The sequence below is a fragment of the Betta splendens genome, chromosome 15, assembly GCF_900634795.4.
Source record: "Betta splendens chromosome 15, fBetSpl5.4, whole genome shotgun sequence".
Classification (NCBI taxonomy): Eukaryota; Metazoa; Chordata; class Actinopteri; order Anabantiformes; family Osphronemidae; genus Betta; species Betta splendens.
The window spans coordinates 7,955,625-7,974,820 of NC_040895.2; the positions used below are offsets into that span (position 1 = coordinate 7,955,625).

The following is a 19,196-nucleotide window of genomic DNA, read 5'->3' on the forward strand; positions in this document are numbered from 1 at the left end:
ACGCAGGTTGACTGTGATCGCAAAGGCCTCAAAAGAAAAACGGCCATTTATAAGAAAGAAACTTTATGAACTCAGTGACTCGTCCAATTGAGTCAGTTCTTCCTGAGTGGATCAAGTGGAGGTGAGTCCAACATAAAGTCAAGCGTGACCCTGCTTCAGAGGCTAATGGGCTACGGCTTCAAATATACGTGCTGTTTGTTAGCTCTGGCATCACAACACACAGCACATAACAATCTGTAGCTGCTGCTACTTCTAATGGTTCGTCTCGACCCCCGGGACGCGGCCCAGGCTCTCGGCCGCTGCGCTTCTGACTGCAGAGTCCATTTCACCCCTGGCTACATGGTCCGGGGCAGCGCTTCAGTGGCCGCGCGCCTCTCCGAGGAAGTGACCTCAATACATCCAATAACCCTGCTCGCACAAGCGCGACAGCTGTGGAAGATTGGAACCTCACCAGGTTCCTTATCGGAGACGCCGCCAAGACGAGAGGCGGCGTTGGTTCGATAGTGTGAATGTCACGGGAGCGGCCGTTCAGAGTTTTCCTTCACTGATCTCTAAACAAAATCTTCAAAATGAACGTTTTTACTCCACATCACCCGCAACGAGGCCCAGAAGTTCACAGTTTGTTCTTCACTCAGCCAGACAGAAGCAGTTCTACTTCGCCAGTGACTGATGTGACAGGCGTCACTCACGGTGACAGACCCGCACAGTTATCACCAGGCTTCAGCCCCTCCTCGGCTCCACGCGCCGTTTTAATGACTTCAAAGTCATTGTTTCAGTTTCACGGCTCGCGGCTTTACTGCTTTGATTCCCATCGGCGTCAGCGGCACCAGGCGGCTGGAATCCGTGAGAACGCGTGATAAAGACGGGGATAAAGCCACTGAAAGCTATCTGCCCTAAACAGCAGCTATAGCTGGTGATCACTGAGGAGAACTCGGCAGCGGCGGCGCCCAATGACTCCTCTGGACTTTGTGAACGAGGCTCAAAAACAGCTAAGAAATTCCTCACGTTAATGTGAAAATATGTGTTTCTTTTAATTATTATTAAATGAATTAGGCCTTTATAAACGTGTAAGAGGAGCATCCATTGTAAGGTAGGATGCAGTAACCCTGGATTGCTTCACCGGACATAAACAGACTATTCAATCTGCGTAACACAACCCGGTCATGTCGTCCATCCGCAGGCGCTGAGCCGGTGTTGGGGCTTTGCAGCGCGCTGATTGTTGAGTTAACACACTGAACCCCAGGAGCTGATTTGGGGCTGATTACCGGGGGCCCGTGTGCCGGCGTGCACCGCGGCCAGGTGATTGTGTGGGATCCTGCGCTTGGCGCTTGTTACTGGCGCTTTCTGCAGAGATGCTAATCATGCAGCATGCGCCAGAGGCATGATTAAATGTCAGACAGCTCCCTGTGTTTGGGCCCTCTCACTGTGAGTAACGCTCTCACCCACGGGCTGAGGAGACCTGGAGTCAGAACACTATGAACAGCGTGAGCTTAGCGGAGCCACAGCTCCCCCTACAGGTCTTGGAGCTCAGTGCATGAATTAAACTAAGCACGATTGCACATTATTTGCAAATGTACTAGTACAGTATTGTAGTAAACATACACTAGCACCTGTGCTTCAAATTTATTGCAGTTTATGCAGTTAAATGCAAGTAAAAGATCCAGACAGTTCTGTTTGAAGTACTACATTTTAAATGTAGTACTGAAATAATTTTTTTTAAAAACTCTCCATACATACATGCTCTGAAGCCCCAGAGGTGAGTACACTCTGAGGCACCAAGAGCACTGAATGTGACACAGGACGCTCCATGATGTGGTATCAAGCCACTTTTATTATGAAAATCTCTGAAATTTGCTTACCATAATATAATATGCAACCCCCACATACCTCGACTTCAAAATACACTTTAGCTTTTGGTACTTTGTGGTGCAAAAGTCCTCAACAGGACATCATTAAAAAGGCAGTAAAAACGGAGCAATAATGGCTACATTTACACATAACTGTACAGAAGATAGTATGAAATGTTTTATGATGCAACAGCAATTGTGACACAAACTGTGGTGTTATCTCCCGTCTCACATTACACATTTTGATTGTCTTATTTCAGATTATATCATAACATTTTAGAAACATTTTAGACTTCAGAAGTTACTTCTCCATAAATAACTGCCCTGATATTGGAGACAAAAAATGTATGTTTCCAAGATGACAGCCAGCATCCTGGTGTTATTTCAGGCTATCAAAACAGTTTTACCTTCACTGATCCTTAGTGTCCTTAACAATACAGATATAACAGTCATCATCAAACTGATGAGGCCTTATATGCACCAAGCCCTTTCCAAGCATGATGAAATACATTAATCTTTCATTCTACTAAATCAGATGGTCCTGTTGCTGCGACGTACAGTTTCTTCAGTGTCAAGGGTGTGTTTGGACTTTTCCAGTGTGGTTCGAACAGCACTTGCTTCAGGCCGATCTTCTGGCTTTACATTCAGCATTGGTCTTATGATCATGTACTGTAACATTAAAAGCTGATGTGAGAACATACAAACATTACACAGCATCGCTCTAGAGCTCAACCAGTCAAACGGATACATAATAAAAACCGGTATGCTTGAGATGGACCCAGATCAATTCTACTGAAATGTCTTAAAGAGGTAACAATACAAACACCAGTAGCTGTTGGTGATCATGGCCATAACCCAGCCCTCTGTAGGCAATATTGAATTGTGTTGCATTATCTATATTAATAGCAGTACCTCTGAATAAAAGTTTTGTGAGAACTCCTCGGGAAATTCCTGTCTTCTCATGTTGCTCAAAACCTGAAATTTACAAAGTAATACAAAAACAACAACACTCTATGGATCCAGTTTGACACATCATTAATGCGCTGCTGAAGCTACCTTTCACATCTAAACACGTGATGTGTCGGAATTTCAGATAATGACAGACTAACTTCGCATTATAACTCACCTCTACTCTCTCATGACTAGTGGAAATTTTCCAGAGAATTTCAAAGCATATCATCCCCAAAGCAAATATATCAACTTTTCGGTCATATATGTTCTCACATGTCTGTTGTAAAAGAGGAAAATCAGTTCATGAGAAAACAAGAGGCAGATATTTCAGGCAATATGCATTGAAGTCAATCTCATCATCAGTTGCATGTGTTTATAATTTACTCGCCATACAGTTACTTTTCTCACCTGCTCAGGGGCCATATATGTAGGGGTTCCTCTATTCACTGTTCTCTCCATGTTCTCATCATTGTGATCCTTCTCAGTAGTGACAAGACCAAAGTCTGCAATCTTTAAGTTTCTGCCCCCTTTGAACAGAATGTTGGATGGCTAATGGGACAAAGAAATAGACATGTAGCTTTACGCCTGGTGTGCAGTAATAAATAAATAAATAATCTTATTGAATGTCAGGTTTCATCAGTTCACTATAAACAATCCACCTTATTTAATCCGTCCTACAAATACACGCTGCCTAATAAAGTGTCCATTGAGTGAGCGTATTTTAATAAGCAGCAGATAAACTGTTGTAAAGACTGGCTCACCTTCAGGTCTCTGTGGATGAACATCTTAGAATGAATGTACTCAACTCCACAGACAATTTGTAAAACAAAGTCAAGGCCTTTTATGCTCCTCTTGTTTGGCAGCGAATTTCTTACACCCAGGGTGTTACATTCATCTATCCAGGCTTTAAGTGTTTTGGTGTCGCACAGGTCCATTTGAATATATAGAAACGTTGTAGCCAGAGAACTTTCCGACCTGTAAGATTGAGAAAACAATACACAAGTACTGTATTGAAATATACAGCTATACAAAAAACTATAAAAACAAGCTTCAGTCAAATAAATACTGTGAAGTGCTCCAACTGTCGCCCGCACTGTCCCATGGACATCCGGTGTCGTCCAGCCAAGACGAGAAATAGCGAATGACGTTAGAGTGCTCCAGCTCACACAAGGCCTGCACCTCCCGCAGAGCTTTTTTGCTGCTAATAGTAGAAAGACATGTCAGACCATATCAGTAAATGAGAAAAATTTAATCAAATTAAAACAATGCTAAACTTACTCTTTACAGGGGACAATCTTTATAGCAAAGAACTTGTTCAATACTTTTTCTCTTGCCTTGACAACATGGCCAAACCCTCCTTTACCCAGAGGCTCAATGGAGTCAAATTCTGATTTGTTCCTGTTGACACACATGGACATGTCTCTTGTATTGTTAATTCTTAGTACACAACCACTCACATCCATAAAAATGTCACGTTGTTTTCCATACCTAAATGTAACACCAAGATTGTTTCCTGTATCAGAAACCACTGTGTCCTTAATAACACAGAAATAATGGTTTAGATCATAAATTGCAGGAAAAAACTACAGGGATTTACAGTAGTAGTATCAATAATGATTATAAGTGATATAAGACCTGAGTCTTGGGAGGGTTTGTTTCAACACAATCGCTTCTTGCTGTCACCTTTGTTGCTGTCATCTTATTTGTCTTATTGGATTCACCATCACTAAAGTCTCTAGGAGAATAAAAGGCAAATATTAGTATAACACATTGACAAAAAAAACATGGAAATCACTCAATGTCTTACAGTATTGTGCGTGGTGTAAGCAGCTGTTCAAAAGCTTCACACAAAGCTGAACAGGGCACCTGAAACAGAAATGACACATTGGTTTGCACATGTCATAATATGGACATTCAAAATAAAAAAACTCAAAAACTCCCCCACAACCTACCTCTGCAGTTCTACTGCCATTTATCCCATGATAAGCAAGCTTAGCAGCTTCTTCCTTGGCTTCCTTCTTTGTTTTTCCAGAGGCTAATGGGTACTTCGTACCACCAACCACATAACTACAACATCTGACATCAAGTAGAGCTTGCTTTAAAGCATTTAATATGACAAGTAAACAAAAAGAATTTAAAAAATAAGCAGCATGGAGACTTACGGTGAAGAATTCCTTGATTTCAGTCTTTGTGTCTCAACAGCTTTTATAAACATCCTGTTCTTCTGAGCGTATTCATTGAGCAGACGTCTATAGTTGAGTTTAGGTATAATTCCCTGATGAAGGAAATATATATATATATATTACTGTTACTTTCCAAGACAACGACCCTGTTGATAAAACTGCACCATATCTTACCACTGGCCTCTGATTTTCCTTTTCACTCAAACTACTCAGGGCAATTTTAGCTGCATTCTCCTCGGCTTTCTTTTGGTTCTCCCCCACACCATTGTCAAAATATTGACCATTGATAACTGCCCGGTAGATGAATCTGACGATAAAAAACAAACAGACAACCATTTCAGTCATCTGTGTTTCCAGTTATGTATTCTCCATGTAGCATAGTTTTGCCTCACACACACACACACACACACACACACACACACACACACACACACACACACACACACACACACACACACACACACACACATCATATATATCATACATCATACTTGTAAGCCTGGTTAGACTGGCAAATATCTGCATTTTGGCATTTTAGGCAGCAAATCTGTGTGGCCTACACATACAAGGTCCAGGGGAGCCCAGGCCTTGTATGTGTAGTTATTGGTTTCTACCTTGTGGCCCCACTACCTAAGTGTGGGAACTTAAAAGTGTAACGCCAAATCCTGATGAGTGGGTTAATAATTGTCAGCATTCTAATGTAGGGTTCCCTGCAGCTGTGGTACATACAGCAGATTATATTCCTATAATATAATTATCGTTCCATGCAACTTGTTTGACCACAGTTTACACAGAAATTAGCAAAGATGAGGAAGGGCAAAAAAGAGTCCATTTAAATCTGAAGAAATTTAAAGGTCAAAAAATGTCATTGCGAAAGTGAAACCTACAAAGTTAAACACGCAGTTGTAGAGTTGTTTAAGAAGTGTATGAAATGTTGTTTATTTCTTCGGCTGTAACATTAAATGCTGATGTGATTAAAGGTGCACGTGCTTTGCCTAGAAACACTTCCATATAAAATAGAATGGAAGGTCGGGTATCAAGTTATCAAAATGTACTGCACGATCTCACCTATCGCCATTATGCTCTACCCTTTGGAATTCCAGGGCTGATCCAGTCGTTCGCGCATACTTCTTAAGTCTCGCAGTACACTGTTTTCCATCCATAATGACAAATCACTTCTTAATGTATGGGCAAAACGTGGGCGTCACTGCAGGACTTTAATATTTGAATTTGATTTCCCCGCCATTTCCTCCAACGGATAGGACCGGTTAACTTAACTTGACTGGCTGCTTCTCTTCCCATTCCTTCCTAACGCCAGTCTTGTTTCTGATTGGTCACAAGCTAAGTCAGTCTAACTTTCACTTCCTGTTTTTACCTGGGGGCTAAAAATAGCATAGCCCGTTCCTGCGCTAATCAAAATATTAAGGGCTATTTAACGAAGGGTTTTATCAGAGACGGGTCTTGTAGAAGCGTCGCTACCATTTTCAGCTGCTTGGAGACCGAACAACGTGGTTGGTGCTTGGATAGAAACCTGAAAGAAAACTGTGTTTAAATGCTTGGTGAACTGACTCCGCAAGGATCTCTAGCTCACGGATCGTTCGGTAGACGGACTTACTATTTAATGAGGCCAAACTAAGTACTGTACTGTACAGTAGACTGTGTCTAAGCACCAACTACCTTGTTCGGTAGCCAAACAGCTGTTCAGCTCCGCGAAGTCCTGATAAGATCGCTCTTCCCTCATCTTATTAACGAGTAGACTCCGTCCCACTGAGTCCTGCTTCTTTCAGTTTCAGTTTGGGCGTCCGAATATTTAATGTTAAAATATGTTGACAGCATATCGAGGCTTGCATCCAGTGAAAACCTTTTTATGAATAGCCCTCAAATTTATGATCTTCTATTAACATTCAGTTCAAGTTGAATTACTGCACAGCAAACTCCAGGCTTTGTAATGAACTCAGTTCAATTTTACTGTATCCTCCATGTGAGACCACTGAACAAACTGTAGAGCTGAGTTGCAGTAACTTCTTGCTCGGAGCTGGTCTGAAATTAATCTGAGTTGAATTTCCTCTGCCATACTGTAATATTTATAACTCAAGTAACACTCTTTAATAGTGTAATGCCTTAGATTGAGTTCACAAAATAAAAAACAAACACAGCATGAATATACCTGTATGTAATCTTTAACGATTTAATATACCAGTTAAAGCAGCTGCTGTTATGGCAGATAAATGGGAAAATGTGTGCTTTAACATACCTATCTGCAATTAACTAAAAAAAACTATTTATAACTGTGTCTATGCCAAATCACCCTGCATTTGGTTGCAGAAAACTATTTTACTGGAAACGGGTATATAGACTGACAAAATAGAAACATAGTAGTTCAGGGGTCAGCGCTGTACTGGGCTGTGCTCTGGATGCAATACAGGACGTGGGTGACAGAAGGGTCCTGTCAAAGCCAACATCTATCCTGGACCTTGACTTTCACCCACTGCAGGATACACCGTCACAGCTCTACCTCCCTCCCACCTCTCGGAAGATCTTACTACAACTTGGTGCCCAGAAGGGCTTGAGGGTGAAGAGGCTAAAGACTGCTATGGGAAGAAGCGGGAGTTGAAATTCCAACAAAACAACATGAAAGAGGTTGGAGGGGGTCTGAAGACCATCACTGGTTTCAGACCAGCTAGCAGTGAAGTTGATGGTAGTGGGGCTAAGGCCAATGAGTTGAACTTGTTTTTTAACAGGTTTAATGTCGGAACATCTAGGAGCTCTCCTGACTCTTGTCTGCGATCACAGTCACTTCCCCTGCTTCTATCTCCAGATAATGCCTCCAGCAACTGTAGTCGTCCTCCATCGCTTTCTCCTGATAGCTCTTCCTGGTCTTTTTGGACTGAGAGTGATGATTCCAGTTACCTCCCTCCCCCCTGCAATCTGCACTTTTTACACCCCTTCAAGTGAAAAGACAGCAACACAGTAAACTCCCTAAAAGTAAGGCTGCTGATGGCGTCAGTACACAGGTTCTTAAAGTCTGTGCTGCCCAGCTTTGTGGAGTGTTTCACCATTTATTTATCCTGAGTCTGAGTCTCATGAGAATGCCAGTGCTTTGGAAAACATCTTGCCTAGTTCCTGTGCCAAAGACACCACGTCCCAGGGGATCCTCGGATTACTGACCCGTGGCAGTTACATCCTTACATCACATATTATGAAGACCTTTGAGAGACTGATCCTGGAGCAACGCCGACCAATAGTTAGGCCCCACCTGGACCGTGTCCAGTTTGCCTACCAGCCCTGGCAAGCCAGCAAGCACATAGAGAATAATGAAAATAAGTAAGAATAATGACTTTTCCAGTGCTACGATCAGACCAGCTCTTCTGGGCAGGAAACTGACCGCGACAGCAGGTTGATTTTCTCATCATGTCCTGGATTGATGACTACCTGACCAGCAGGCCACAGTTTGTATGGTTGCACCATGCTGTGTCAGACACAGTTGTGTGTAGCACTGGTGCTTCACAAGCGACAGTCTTCTCTCCTTTTCTCTTCACCCTTTATACAAAGGACTTCAGCTACTTGACAGCCTTCAGAAGTTTTCTGATGATTCTGCTATAATTGGATGTATTAGTAAGGATGATGAGTCAGAATACAGGGCTGTGGTTGATAACTTTGTCACTTGGTGTGAACAGAACCACTTGCAGCTTAATGTGGCGAAGACTAAAGAACTAGTAGTGGACTTGAGGAGGAACAAGGCACCGGTGGCTCCAGTTTATATACAGGGACACAGTGTGGAATTTGTAGAGGACTATAAATATCTGGGAGTATTTATTGACAATAAATTTATCTAGGCCAACTATGCTAAGGTTGTTTTATGAGTCTGTGGTTACCGGTGCTATTCTGTTTGCTGCTGAGATTTACAGACAGAAATAGGCCCAACAAACTCATCAGTAAAGCAAGTGACATTGTAGGAATGGAGTTAGACAATTTAACAGTAGTGTCCAATAGGAGACTGCTGTCTAAGCTACAAGGGATTTCTGAGAATGGTCCTCATATGCACAACATCCTTGTGAAGCATACTGTGGCCATCAATCTTTATAACTTCTCCCTCTGCGATCTCTGTGTGTGATCAAATACCATTATTTTTTTATAACTATATTGGTTAACCATATTGTAACTTTATATATGTTTATGTATATGTATATATTTTTTATTTATATTTCTTTATATGGTCTGTTTTTGTATGTGCAACTTTTTATTGAGCATCTGGGATGAAAGTAATTTCCCATCTGGGATAAATAAAGTATTTCTATTCTATTCTATTCTATTCTATTCTATTCTATTCTATTCTATTCTATTCTATTCTATTCTATTCGTGAATCAAACTGGCATCCTGAGCAGCTGTGCATGACGTTTCCGCTTGAATAAGAATGTCACAAGGTTAGTGTATGGAAATAGAACAAACACTTTATGATCTTGTATGTCTTAACACCCACTATATTTTCTCCCCCATCACCTGTGATAGAGTAAAATACAGGTACACAGTGCTACTACAGTAGAAAGGAAGTCATATCACAGTATACCATTGTTAACCTGTTCCAAATTGAAACAAAAGGAAATCTTGTCTCCTACATTTGAATTTTATATCTAGACCCAAAGCAGAGGTTATAATACTTTTGTTTAAAAAAGAATATATCATTACAGTTATAGCTGCTCTTTGTCTGAAGCTTTTTCCTTTATGAAATAGTCTAATCTTTGTTTAATATATAATATGATAGGTTCAAAAAAATACATATTCAACACTGAACTATAGGCTTATAGTTCCACATCTGTTAGAAAATTCATAGACAAATAAGTTACAATCAAATCTAATCTGCAAGTAAAATTGTTCAGGTTTCCTATTTAGGAAAAATTATAAAAATGAGACATGACATTCATTTTTCAAAGCTGCTACAACATGATGTAATTGTTGATTAAATGCTAATAAAAGCAATTCATAACCCGTTTTCATGCTGAACTGTTTTGATAATTCCATTATATCACAGCCATCAGGACATACAATCTCATGACACATAAACTCAGACAGTCACATTTCTCAGTAGCAGCTGTTGCTGAGTCCACTTTTCCACCTCTGCCTTCACAGAACACGCTTAAGGTCGGTCTTCTGGCCTCTCACTCAGCATCTGCTTCATTATTTGTGCCTGCAAAAAACAAACAAGCAAAGATGGAAAATCTTTACCAGCACTATGTGATGTTGGTGTCTGACATGTACATTCATTTTTATTTGCTTGACAGCTTTTTCATTAGCAGCTAACCCTAACAATACAACTAACTAACTAGTAATGACGTGGATGAAAACACGTCAGTACATAAAATTAATGGCACTTTCAACATCAAAACTACCTACAGCATCAGATTGTATAGGTTTAAAATCACTGGCTGTCAGCCTGTGATCACCACAACTGACTGACATGTACAATACTGTTAGACATGGGAAGAGTATGATCATCTACCTCCTGGAAAAAAGAATCTCTAAATGGTTCAGGGAACTTCTGACATCTGACGTTCCCCCAAGTCTGACATTCATGCCGAGATAAAAAGAAAATGAACATGTTAGTTGGTTTGAAATGAACAAAGAAATCAAATTCTGGTTAACAAGTAATATTAAACATGACTTAACAAGGTCTAGTATTGATCTGATGTTTGTGGTATATTTGCTATAAAAATCTACTCCTTGTGTCGCAGCACATAGTTTGTAAAGGGAAGTTAAACGTGAAACCTATTAACAACAACAAAACACAGTGTTAGATTTTGTGTATGAGAAACTCACCTCCACTTTTTCATGGCTGGTAGACATTTTCCAAAGGAGTTCAAAGAAAATCAAGCCTAAAGCAAATATGTCCACCTTGTGATCGTACTCCGGATGATTCTTCTGTAATTAAACCAATACATCAACACTGTATTAGCAGGTGGCTATGAGTCAGATACCTAGAAGGAAAATGACTATTACTGCTATTACTGCTGTATTACTAAAGCATAACGAGGCCTCACCTGTTCTGGAGCCATGTAAGACTTGGTTCCAGCTTTGCTTCTCTTTAGCCGGTGTCCGTCATCAGCACGATCCTCAGCAGTGACCAGACCAAAGTCCCCGATCTTCACTGCTTTGTCATGTCCAAACATGATGTTATCAGGCTAACCAAACGACAGCAAAGCCAAAAAGAACATCTGATTAAGATCAAGGTGTAATGAAGGTGAGTATATAATTCATGTTATCCTTCCACCTTCAGGTCTCTGTGAATGAAATATTTGGAGTGAATGTACTCGACTCCGAGCACAATTTGCTGAGCGATCTTCAGGCTCTCCTCTCGTCTCTTGATGTCCTCAGTCCTCTGGTTCCTGTTCCTTATCCAGTTCCGAAGGGTTTTGGTGTCACATAATTCCATCTTAATATATAAATACTGTGATGATGAAGCACTGGTAGACCTAAAAAAGCAAATAATAAAACAGACGCTCAGGCTTTGAGTAGATATGTGACGTACAGTTTAATAAGGTTCTGAAGGGACTTACTCAGAGCTCAGGCTGCCGGGCTCCTGTTTGTACGGTGAGTCCTCCAACCAACAGCTGTAGTATCTAACTATGTTGTGGTGACTGAGGTCTGACAGCGCCTTCACCTCTCGCAGAGCTTTCCTACATTATAGTGGTTCATTCATTAAAGCCATCTCTCATGTAATGTATTTTACTGAGCAAATGTACGCACGACTGCAGTTTTACTCACTCTTGATACTTGACAACCTTCACAGCACAACATGTGTCCAGCAGTTTCTCTCTGGCTTTGTAAACAGAACCGAAGCCTCCTTTGCCGAGGTGCTCAATAGAATCAAACTCTGCTGTGAATCTGTAGAGTCACAAACTGGTTTTAAGTAAAATGCTTCTACAACCAGCTTGATGGTGATTCACGTTCTCAAACCTGGAAGGAGTTGATGTTTTACTGACGCCAAGTTCTATCTCTTCATCCTTCAAGAATGACATAACTTCAGACAACATAATTATATTGCTGAGATTAATAACGTACCTGCTTCTTAGCTTTAAATGCCACAATTTCACTTCCCCTTTTTTGGACGTCTTCAGAGAACCTCTGGATGAAAACAGTGACGAGCAGCGATAAACCACAGCGGCACCAACAATACGAGCAGCTGTACCTTTTCATTATTCTTATTAATAAATTGCTCACGCTGAAGGTAAAGGGGACGGGCTTTTTATCGAGCCGAGGCTCATCTGCAACGCACAACAAAACACAAAAATGCATTTTTAGAAACTATTGGCTAAAATGTTTTATCCACTGACAACGGTTATGTTTTACTAATGGAGGACAAACCTGTTCCTCTGGATGGTTTGATGAATATCTGAATACTACAAAGTCACTGATGCTCATTGGCTCGTCATGTGAGGATGACTCATTGGCGTTCCTGGTAAAAAGCGACGGCAGACATACTGAAGGTGAGCTTTAACTCTTTTAAAGAGTCATCTTTAGCTATGAGGGAGACCAATGAACTATGGGTAGCTAAAAACAGAAAGGTACCTACGATTTAGTCATAGATGCTCTGTCTCCACATGACGTTGACGCCAATGACAGCTAAATGCACAGACACAATTATATTGATGTTAGTGAATTAGTTAGTCAGTGTACTGATGATAAAAAGGTGAAATGCTAAATACCTCACTGTCATGACCGGGGCCACTCGAGCCAAGGTCCTTATAGTTCAGCTGCGACCGCGTCTTCTGCGAATACTCGTTGAGTTTAGCGACGTAGTTGGAAGAGTCCATCGAAAACGACGCAGGCGTATGGGGTGCCAAATGTAAAAGTAGAACCTATAACTAGTTTTCTCACATTTAACTAAATGACACAACATGTTTTCTCACATTTAGTTAAATGTGCAAAAGTCTAAATGTAAATGTTAAATATAAATGTAAATGTTAAATATAAATGTAAATGTTAAATGTTAAATATAAATGTTAAATGTTAAATATAAATGTTAAATGTAAATGTTAAATGTTAAATGTAAATGTTAAATGTTAAATGTAAATGTTAAATGTTAAATGTTAAATGTTAAATGTAAATGTTAAATGTAAATGTTAAATGTTAAATGTAAATGTTAAATGTTGGCCGAGTGTAAAACTGAATATTCATGAATGGGCAAGACTCCATCCCTATTCTCAAACAGCGCTCGTCTCAGATCAGAGACGCGAACTCAAACACGTCAAACAGTACGCATAGCTCCGCCCACATCTGACTCTGGATCGGTGCACGAAAATACTGGAGAGAAGCCTGAAGTCGAAGCCATCATGGCCGCCAGCTCCGACTCCCTCCCGTTGGGGGAGATTGAACGGGCTGTAACGGCAGGTGTGCGGGCTGAGGCTCCGCTTCAAACTGCCGTTCTGTCGTAAACACCATTAATGAGGAGTCAAGTAGATTTAAAAAGAATATTTCTGTGGCGCCGGTGGAGAATTAGTTGGCTAACTATACTAGCTAGCCGAAGTTACGTCCAGGCTAAAAACAAAAGTTTCCAGATCAGATGTGGGCGGGGTTTGCGCGCACTGTTTGAGGTGATTGAGTTCGCGTCTCTGATCTGAGACCAGCGCTGTTTGAGGGTAAAGATGGAGTCTACTTGCCCATTCATGAATATTCAGTTTTACACTCGGCCAACATTTAACATTTACATTTAACATTTAACATTTACATTTAACATTTAACATTTAACATTTAACATTTAACATTTACATTTAACATATAGCATTTAACATTTACATTTAACATTTAACATTTATATTTAACATTTAGCATTTAACATTTACATTTAACATTTACATTTAACATTTAACATTTACATTTAACATTTACATTTAGACTTTTGCACATTTAACTAAATGTGAGAAAACATGTTGTGATATTTAGTTAAATGTGAGAAAACTAGTTATAGGTGCTCCTTTTACATTTGGCACCCCATACAGGCGAGAATAAAGATGCGAACAACACTGAGCTCCTCACGTTTGTGTCTGTCGGCTCTTTCTCGCTCCACTCTGTCTCTCGGGCCGATCTCAGATCGGTAAGTTTCAATTTCCTCGCGAATGAATGGGAACTGAAAGTGTGCAGCGGCGAAGCTGGGACGTCCTGCGCTGAGGTGGGCTGATGTGGGCGTTTACCCTCGCGTCACTCGTTTTATTCCCTCAGTACACCTGCTTGGTCAAACGTGCACACGCGTTATAAATATGTTGTGTTCACGTTTGTTTTCAAAGCGTTTGCTGTTCGCAAAATATATGTTGCACGCGAACAAATCACTCAAAATCACACAAGAGGTTCGTGCATCCGCCGTTCGTAAATAGACAGAACAGAAAACACAATGAAGCCTGACTGGATTTGACCATGGAGCAACAGAACCAAGCTCATACAGGGTCAAGTGTTGAATTGTAAGTTGAATGTGTACTTGTACTTGTCAGAATAAAGAAAAAAGAAAGACTTTGATTAAGAATGAGAACAATAAGAATAAGAAAACCTTTAATAGTCCCACAATAGGGAAATTTCATCTCACAAACAGCACACATACAGAGATTTTTTTAGATAGATTTTAGATATCTAGGTGCATTATTGAAGATTTAGATAAGTTACAGTAAAATTGCTCAGTTCTGTTTTTCAATTTATTTTTTATTATTTAGTGAAAATCTATTTTAACTTTAACGTTTTTTTTAAATCAGACTTTAACACATGAACTGAACTGATGTCATAACCAACAACAATATGAATAAGAGTTAAACTGCTCTTTTACCATCTACAGTAATATGTGTGTATATATTTATAAATTGAATACATACTGTATACATAAAGTACTCACCTGGTTTAGTAGCCATGATGTCACTCTGCTAGAAGTATCGAAGAATTTGTAAAATGGAGATCAATGGCAGGATTTAAAAATCTTATAAAGAAAGAAAAAAAATGATGCTCTAGTCATACTAAATACGACAGACTTAAAAACGCATGTTTTACTGAGTTCAATGAAAATTGCACCTGTTTGATTGTTCCTTAAAAAGCACTAAACCAAAGTAGTTGTGTGTGAATACTTTTTACACCACTCTCTACCATGCAAAATAGCAAATGTACAGTAGTTCATGGCAGGTTTTAACTTACAGACAATAGACGAATGATTTATGAAGGGACTAGAGTCACTACTATTTAACTAGCTTTAAGATGAAAAATGTCTAGCGACTATACTACCATCCTGCACCCTATGTTTTTGTTGTTGTCTTTTAGCCTGTAGATTCACAGAACTACCATTGCTATGTCAGGTACAGTACAGGCCTGTGGAAAGACCCCAGACATCATGTGTTTCTTAGTTACTCAAGAATTTTTATCCTGCTGGGCCTCCAACCCAACCTCCCTCCTCAGTTGATTACCGATTCATACTGATTTAAAGCCGTACTGCCATTTCATCTTCTCCAACGTTATCCGTGCTGCTCCCACCTACCAGTTCGGTACTTCTTTTTTTACCATTTGGAAGCATTTTAAGATTACATCCTGTTTTATACCTACTCAGCTCTCTTTCTTGCTTCTAATTCCCCGCATTTAAAATTTTGAATAAAGCCAGTTTATTCGTCTGATCAGTTTGGGGGTCCACCATATAAGGGAGTCAGGCAGTGGATGTGAATCACGACAGTGTTATAATGAAATATTGTTTTAAAATGTTTCCTCCTCCTCCTTAGCACCACTCCTTTTCTGGTAATTCCCTAATTAAATACCTAGCATACCTATGCATATTAGAAACTCAGCAGTCTTGAGGGGTGTACCAGTATTTATATATATAACCAAAGGAATCAGAATATACAGACACACTTATATTAAATATGTTCATTTAGTACAAGTACAGTAAGTCTTCTAAATAACATTTTATCTTTCTCTAGGAACTGTCTCTAAAATGATAAGTAGTAACAGACGCTTGACGATATAACACAACTAATCATTCAAGTCAGTTCAGTTTTTAGGTAGAGGACAGAAAAACACATTTTATATTATCTATATTTAAATATGTTTTTTCATGTGTAAATATGTATATGTACAGTATAACACAATTTAATAAAAACTAAGTGAAGGGGAGTTCATTGTGACAGTGTAAATTTCAGATTTTTGCTCTGATAATTAGATGTAAAAGACTAATCTTTAATATAATAATAAAACTTTTTCAATTTGGACTATTGTTGTGAATTTGAGTTTCTGTCTTACCCTTTCTCTAGGCTTGTTCCCCTTCCTGTATTTGGTCTTTAGATTGATTTCTGTTTTCGTCAGTAAGATGATAAAAATGAAAGTAAGATGGTTTGCTAAACACACACACACATTAGAAGCAAGAAAGAGAGCTGAGTAGGTATAAAACAGGATGTAATCTTAAAACAATGTCTAATGGACGTGGGCAGGTAAACCAGTTGGTTCCGTCTCTTGGCTTGCATACAGTACATATCACCAAATCACACATCACCTGTAAACTCTTACACGACTACTGTATGTGAAGACTAACCACTAACCCGTCCGTCACACATTACAGTTCTACAGCTACATGTACAGTATAAAAGACCATCACGTCTCAGCTCAGCCAGTCACCTTGTCAACTTTCCTCTTTTCATCAGTTTCTATCATATACTAAATTACATACCAGATCCTTTTTTAAATAAAAATGAAGAATTCTGGTTGTGGTTATGTAATAATGGCGACTAATTACAATGGTTTCTTGTTGCAAATAAAATACTTCTACAAATCTTATGTCCTTCTAAATTAAAAAAACAAAACTTATAAAATATCAAATAGCTAAACCAAATACTATAGATTTGTAATTATTGAGAGATCATGATTGATTAGTTGCATGTTTGAATTGAATTGTTATTATCAGCTCATCCTTTCAAAATTAAAACCCCAACATATGAAATACTGTAGGTGCCCCGTTTCAAGTTTTTGCTAAAAAGTCACTTCTTTAAAAGCACAGTTGCAATTGCCGTGGTTTAAACTAGTGTTCTTATGACCTGAAAAGCTCCAAAACGATGTTTTAGTGTTTCTGCATTGGTTTCCAACAGTACAGCTTATGATGGTCAAGTTCTGATGCCAGACTACTGTAAAACAGCAGGATACATCTTAAAAGCACAGTCGCAATTGTTTTGGTTTAAACTAGTGTTCTTATGGCCTGAAAAGCTCCAAAACGATGTTTTAGTGTTTCTGCATTGGTTTCTAAGCTTACAACTTAAAATGGTCATGTTCTGATGCCAGACTATTGTAAAACAGCAGAATAGACCTTTGTGGTGGAAATTTTCTATAAAGAGGCATATGAGAGGGTTGTCCTTTTGTGCGATTTATTGAAAAATAATGGGGAATCAAATCAAAAACATGGATGTTGATTGTGCACATCAACAAACCAAAAAACAGCTGGGGAGATCAGTGCGCACACCACAAAGGTGTGATGCAAAGAGCCCACGATCCTCAAGTTGCTTCTGCCTTTTAACCCCTTTCTCTGGCTCTGATGGAATGTCTCTCTGCACCAATAGAATTGTTTGTGCCACCTTATCTTGCTGTGAGTAAGAATGTTTGCATTCTCACTTCTGCATCATCCGTGTCTTGTTATCCAAAGGAAGGAACACCAAGCTTCGAAGACAAGATGCATTTGCTTTAACAGACTTGGGTCTGGTGGGGAGTCAGATAGGAAGGAGCCAGAGTCCGGGTGTAAAAGACAAACATATATCATAAATTATTAGTCAGTCAAATGGAACATCAGATGTTTAGAGTTGATGTACAACAGGGCACAAGAGATTAGTTGTTTGTGTGACAATGTTCAGTTCAGTATTGCACCTAACCAGCACATGACAACTGTGTTGGATAAGAAATAGCACAAAGGCACAATTTTTCCATTACAGTAACGGCTGAGGTTTAAATACAGGTGGGTGATTACAAACTGGATATGTTCACATAGGTACTGAAACAGGAAGTGGTACGACATAAAACCGGAAGTAGGCAAAAGCAATGACTAAATGACTGAGTCCATGACAGAACCCCCCCCACAACCAAGCAAGATGGGTGAAGGGAGGACCGGAGGAGGGCCAGAACAAAACACAAGACAACCATTGACAGAATGACAAAACAGTCCATGAGAGGAGTCCATGACGGTGAAAAAAGTCCACGTAATCCCTCAAGGAGGGTGGTGGCGAGGAGAGTCGAGGCCCTGCAGCCGCCGGGCCGAAAAGGCACACTCAGTGCCCGAGGACAAGACTGGGGTCCTAGTGGGTCGGCGTCTGAGCATGACGCCTCCAGTGGCCCAACACCAGCGATGATCCACTCCAAGGGAGCAACATTACAGGAGGTTGAAGAGTCGAGGCGGCCGGCGACGACAGAGGCTGCCCCACTGCAGTGGCAGGAAATGGTGACCTCCGGGCAGGGAGTCGCTCCCGGGACCGGGCAGCCGAGGTGGTCCACGACGCAGGAGGCAGCGCCATCCCTGCAGCAGGATGTGCCAGGGGCGAGGCCACCAGTCAGACAGACAAGACGAGAGCCGGCGGGACGCCGAAACCAGAGACCAGGACAGATGTGGGACCAGAACCAGAGACGAGGGCAGACGTGGCGTCGGAGCCAAAACCAGAGACGAAGCTAGACGTGGGACCAGAACCAGAGACGAGGACAGCAGAGACGCCGTAACCAGGACCAGAGATGAGGAGAGACGAGACGTTGGAACCAGGACCAGAAACGAAGACAAATGAGACCCCGGAACCGGCGGACGCAGTTGGTGCTGGACCATCAGGCACCGACACAGACGTGACCAGTACCAGACCACCAGGAGCTGAGGTAACCGTGGTCGACGCCAGACCACCAGGAACTGAGGCAGGCGTGGCCGAGAGTCGGCCACCAGGAAACACTGTGGATGTGGTCGATGTCAGACCACCAGGAGCTGAAGCAGACGTGGTCGGTACCAGACCACCAGGAGCTGAAGAAGACGTGGCCGGTACCAGACCACCAGGAGCTGACGCGGATGTGGCCAGGACCAGACCACCAGGAGCTGAGGTAGGCGTGGCCCGGACTGGGCCACCAGGAATCACTGTGGACGCGGTCGGTGCCAGACCACCAGGAACCGAGGCAGACGTAGTCGGACCACCAGGACCCGATGCAGACGTGGTTGGGACCCGACCGTTAGGGACTGCACCTGCACACAATCAA

General features: G+C 40.9%; 1 protein-coding gene across 1 annotated transcript; it reads right to left on the reverse strand.

Annotated features, from left to right (window-relative positions):
• Nucleotides 1-1,808: 1,808 nt before the first annotated feature.
• On the reverse strand, nucleotides 1,809-12,984 carry LOC114870758 (interferon-induced, double-stranded RNA-activated protein kinase-like). The gene is given in 24 exon segments (XM_029175811.3): nucleotides 1,809-2,516; nucleotides 2,760-2,822; nucleotides 2,974-3,075; nucleotides 3,207-3,347; nucleotides 3,560-3,773; nucleotides 3,865-3,999; nucleotides 4,077-4,196; nucleotides 4,287-4,333; nucleotides 4,434-4,533; nucleotides 4,606-4,664; nucleotides 4,751-4,874; nucleotides 4,961-5,073; nucleotides 5,156-5,288; nucleotides 6,050-6,153; nucleotides 10,480-10,542; nucleotides 10,797-10,898; nucleotides 11,018-11,158; nucleotides 11,248-11,653; nucleotides 11,742-11,861; nucleotides 11,934-12,101; nucleotides 12,198-12,241; nucleotides 12,342-12,432; nucleotides 12,550-12,599; nucleotides 12,683-12,984. Coding segments are annotated over 24 exon segments (2,886 nt in total). The 5' UTR covers nucleotides 12,791-12,984; the 3' UTR covers nucleotides 1,809-2,378.
• Between the last annotated feature and the right edge of the window lie 6,212 nt (nucleotides 12,985-19,196).